Raw genomic sequence first — 5,191 nt, forward strand, 5'->3', positions numbered from 1 at the left:
GCTGCTCAGACACTAACTGCTTCCCCTCCCATCCACGGTCCTTCTAGGTCAAAAGCCGAGTACAAGGCAAAAGGGGCCTCACTCTACCTGGAATGCCTGGTAACTCACTGTCAGCTAGCCAAACATGTGCCATTACCTGATCACTCTGGCTGCCCAAGCTCCACCAGGTCCTCTTCGGGCAGCATCGTAATTCCCACGAGCATGGAAATACTTGTCAGCATTTGTATAGTTTGCCTCACGCATGTCCTGGTATGCTCTGAACATATCCCATGCCCCTGGGGAAAGCAGAGAAACAGAGATGATGTCAACCTTAACGAGACATCACAGAAATAGTTAAGTACCATTTCAGCCAGAAGCTGAAAGGCCCAAGGAGCAGTGACACAAAGAGGAACTCCTCCATCAACCTTTGCATGGGGGTTTGCCCACAGAAGGGGCCTGGGAGGCTGATCAAGGCCCGCTTCCAACAGCAGAAACCAGCAGGATCCCTAATGTGGAGCTACAGACCTTGCTCTGAGGTCTGTGTTCGCTGAACGCTGGTAAGCTGTGCCCAGGGAGGGTGTTCCTGAGACAGGCCTGTGGAGCAGCAGCTTACCTCCTATCGCATCCCAGACAAATTTTCCCCCTTCAATGAGGCCGGCATTTGCACACAGGACAAAGGAGAGCAGCAGGAGGCAGACGGCGAGCCTCATGGTTCCTGGCCCACGCCTGTGGGGCTGAGAGAGGAGAGAGGGGAGCAGCTGGGGAGCCCCGCTGCGAGACCAGAGGCCGCATCCCTCACAGCTGCCCTGGCGCCTGTGCCTAGCCCAGGAACCTGCTTCTCCCAACCAAAAAGTGATGCCCTCCGTGTGACCACAAGCTCACCTAAGGACTCCACAACAGAGCCAGATGGACATGAGAAACCTGCCTTCTGGCATTCCCTGCTGCTCCTGTCGTGAGCACAGCGGAGCCCCACAGGCTAGAGCATTGCTCCTGTTCCCCAGGACCAGCTACAAACACTGCAAGTTCAAGTATCACTCACCACTGCAGAAAGGCAAAGCCAAAGGAGATGGAGCTTGTCTTGTGTGCTCTCAGACTCACAGAGGGTATTTATAAACAATTCAAACCCCTCAAAAGAGGAAATTGGAAAAGACACCCATGGCTGGGAATTTCCCCCCCACACTTCCAACACAGAAAGTGTTATGGTAAGTCTGTCCCTGTCCTTGCTGAAAGTTCATGGCTCCTGTTACACAACTGTTCAGAAAGTACGTGGTGCTTCTTCAGCTGTCCATGGCACTGTTCAGTCCTCATTACAAGCAGGCCGAGAAACTGCTTTGAAGACTGGAGTGTTCCAGCTGGCTGATGGGTGACACCTTCAGCTCTTGAGCTGGACAGCTCGGAGGAGAAGGTGCCTCATTGCCTGCACTGTACATTGAAGCATAAGGTCGGGTCTGTGTCTGTTCATAAGGAATGCTCAGCTGCATTACCAGAATGGCTGCAGGAACTGCTAAGTGAAATTCCCAGCTGAGTGCTGGGATGACAAGATGGATTGCAGAGTTGATGGAATGGAAATTGTGAAGTACTGCTCCTCACTGCAAGACCAGCCACATACACCTACATGCCTGCTGCTGATGCTTTAAGATAGTGCATGCCCGTGCCACCAGAAGGAAGATCTGAGTGGTTTCTCCTGCCTTTGCTTGCTCTCACAGATCCTTCACAAGGGACTTCCAGCCCTTCTGCAATAGTAGCTCCATGGGACTCAAGTGAGCTAAACTAAAGGGAATTTTTGATGCAGCAGTAAACTTTTTACTTAAGGGGAAGTTCAGATCCATACATCCACAACTTTGCTAGATTTTAAGACCACTGTAAGAACTGTCAGGCCCTTCTGGCACAGTTCACAGTCTGAGTACCCACTGTGCTCCCTCTGATTAGGCCTCTCCTTGCTCCCCCCAGCTGACAACTGGCCCAGCTCTTTCCCCTGCAGAAAGCTCTGGGTTTGAGCATGGCTGTGCTGTAGAATAAACACACAGAATGTCTCCCCACCATGTGGTCTCATACATGAGGTAAGGAGTCTAAGAGAGCTTCACATGCCCTGCAGAAGAGGTATGTGTAGTTGTGTGTTCACTGACCAGTTAGTGCCTGCAGCTGAAGGGCAGAGGCACAAGATGAAAGAGGTGCAGTAACAACTGAGCCAACGCAGTGCCAGCAGCTAACCTTGGGCATCACCAGACTTCAAACAGGAATTTAGCTTAAGGGAAGAAGAGACTTTTCCTGCAGACAGGCCTGGGACAGCAGGAGAGAGATTGACTATGCTCTGTCTGAATGGAACTATCTGAGATGAGAATCTAAATCCTAGCCCAGTGGACAAGGAAAACTGGCAAAAAAGCAGGGGGCTTGACATGTCTTTGTCCCCCACCACCCATGAACTTGACGCTTCACAGTGTAACAGCCCAGTTACTGCAGAGACCGGAGTGCTGCCTCTGGCTGCAACTGTGTTCTCATCCCAGTGATGACTGACACCCTCACAGGACACGTCAGCTCAAGCGCCTTCTCTGCTGGCCTCCAGGAGCCCTGTCTGTCACCTTTGTGGTTTTGATTTAAAAAGAAAAACAAAGACAAACCACCAACAACTGGGAAATTACTCCTGCAAGCTGGAGTACAGGCTCACCAATGCATGTGCTGTTTTACCCAGGGACCTAGAACAGAACATTGCCTTCAAAAACTGACTTGAGAAACTTTTCCCTACTAGAGATCAGATATTTTGGATCATAGAGGATACTTCTGAGTCTTATGATGTGTTTCATTTTCTCTCCAGACCAAAATTTTCTGCAGAGAGCACAAATATGAGGATAACTGCAAGAAGGCAGGTGCCAGAGATGATGCTGAGAAGATCCAAGGTTGCATCTCCCTGACTTGTCTCCAACAAGAACAGCAGCAGTGACAGTAATGCTGGAGCTCCCTACAGTAACTGAGGGAAAGCATCAGCTTTGTGTTCAGCCAGTAGCAGCCCAAGCAGTGCTTTCCTGTGCCTCTTGGGTGAGCTGCTTTCCAGCTCACAGCCTTTGGCCCACAGAAACAAGCTCCTGCCAAAACTGTTGCTTTTGCAACAGAAAGTAGGCAAGCTGCCTCCGAGCCTGCAGACAGGTTTGAATGAAATATTCCTTTCCAGGGAAGTGCTAAAACACAGGGGACAGAGGACACGTGTTCTGAGTTTGTACATTCTGATGTAGAGATAAAAAGCAACCTCAAACTAGCTGCCCTTTAATTCTCAATATCTATAAATGCAAGCTACGTTCTGCAAACATTCTGCAGCGTCGTCATTGTGCAATCGAACCAAGTCTTGGATTGGGAAAGGGAATGAGGTGAATTCCCAGTTAGTCCTTACTTTTGGGAAGTTGTAGCACCTTACCCAAGTTTAACGGGCAATAATTCACTTCAGTTTTGCCAGGCTGCTGCCCAGAACATTTACTAGACTTACAGACATGTAGAACAACAGCAAACTTGGCCCCTCTTCAAGAAACAAATTGCACGTGCAGGTCTTTTTCTTAAATTTAATTCCCCACAGAGTTTTAACAATGATTCAAATAGAGAAATCATGTTTTGAGGCAGGTATGAGGCTTTTATATATTAAAAAAAACAAACAGTAACAATGCAACCAACACTGTTTCTACTTACAGTCACTCCAGGCAAATGTCCCTTTATTCATCTCTGCTTTTCAAGGGTCCCCTCCACCAAGTCAACCACCAAACCCAAGGATGAGGTGCAGCTCACCTGCTCCAGCACAGGCTGGCTTAAGGTCAGTGGTGACAGGCTGACAAGAGCTGGCAGGGGCTGTAGCTTTAGGATGAGGCATTGCTCTGTACAGCTGTAACTTGTAAACAGAGTAGCATTTCATGTCACACTCCCTTCACCTTACCTACATGAGATGAAAACACACCTATCAATAGAAACAGTAATTCTCCAACTCTTTATTGACAGCCTGTTGAAATTATCAACACAACTTTAGACACCAAATGTGAACAAACAGTTCCCATGATGTTAGTGGAGACCATTCTGACACAAAATTAAAAAAAGCTCCAAATGGAAAGTTACAATTTATTGTAATAAAAAAAAGAAGCCCCAACCCTCAATTCAAAGTTAACCAAGTGTACAAAAACCTCAAAGAGGGGTGAAAGAGACTGCTGTGTACACAAAATACATGGAGCAAATAAAGATGAACCATTACGTCCAGAGATAAGCCAAGTACATTCTTGGCAAGCCAGGCAACTTCCTCCAAGGAGGGGCAAGCTAGGCACAGCACCCACTGAAGCAGCAGCACACTCACTGGGCAGGGAAGAGAACAGGCACCAACACTGTGTGATCTGTGCAACCCTGCCACACGCTGCACGTGCCTGGCTCCTGGTCCAAGTCTCACTGTGAGATCATGGAGTGTTTCTGATAGAAGGGTCTGTGCTGTTCCCCATGCCAAAACCCAAACCCCAGAAGATTTCAGTTTTCTTTTTTAGAGGTAGCTCCGTAAAGGCTTTTCCACAAGCCACACTACTAGGGGATGAAAGCCTGCCACTAACTGTCTTCAACTGCAACTTCATTTCCACTAGTGAAGTAACAAACCCTCCACAATGAAGTCTTTCTTGCAATTGAGATGTAATAGTCAAGACTGCACCTCTCAAAAGTCTGAAAGTTGTATCACAGAATGTTAGGAGTTGGAAGGGATCCCCAGAGATCATCAAGTCCTATTACTGAGTCCTATTTTGATGCAAATAAACCCATAAAATACAGTAAAAAATAATCTTCTAAGGGAAATGACTAGGGAAATGGTCATCCCACTGGACTTGGCACTGGTGACCTCAGACACTGGGTGCAATTTTGGGCTCCTCCCTCCAAGGACATTGAGGTGCTGGAGCATGTCCAGAGAAGGGCAATGAAGCTGGTGAAGGCTCTAGAGCACAAGTCTGGTGAGGAGCAGTTGAGGGAGCTGGGGGTGCTGAGCCTGGAGCAAAGGAGGCTCAGGGGAGACCTTCTGGCTCTGCACAGCTCCTGACAGGAGCATGGAGCCAGGGGGGTGTCGGGCTCCTCTCCCAAGCAACAAGCAATAGGATGAAAGGAAACAGCCCCAAGTTGCACCAAGGGAGGTTTAGGTTGGAAATCAGGAAAAAATTATTGCCAGAAATGGTTGTCAAGCCCCGGAACAGGCTGCCCCGGGAAGTGGGTGAAA

At 48.5% G+C, this 5,191-nt stretch overlaps 1 protein-coding gene across 1 annotated transcript; it reads right to left on the reverse strand.

The window, feature by feature from the left end:
- Positions 1 to 136: 136 nt before the first annotated feature.
- LOC103782422 (serum amyloid A protein-like) lies at positions 137 to 689 on the reverse strand (the record flags this gene model as incomplete). Its single annotated transcript, XM_008950192.1, has 2 exons — positions 593 to 689; positions 137 to 275 (listed from the first exon to the last, which is right to left on the reverse strand). Coding segments are annotated over exons 1-2 (236 nt in total), but the record flags the coding sequence as incomplete, so codon positions are not given.
- Between the last annotated feature and the right edge of the window lie 4,502 nt (positions 690 to 5,191).

The sequence above is a fragment of the Merops nubicus genome, unplaced genomic scaffold (assembly GCF_000691845.1).
Source record: "Merops nubicus isolate BGI_N331 unplaced genomic scaffold, ASM69184v1 scaffold152, whole genome shotgun sequence".
In the NCBI taxonomy this organism is placed as follows: Eukaryota; Metazoa; Chordata; class Aves; order Coraciiformes; family Meropidae; genus Merops; species Merops nubicus.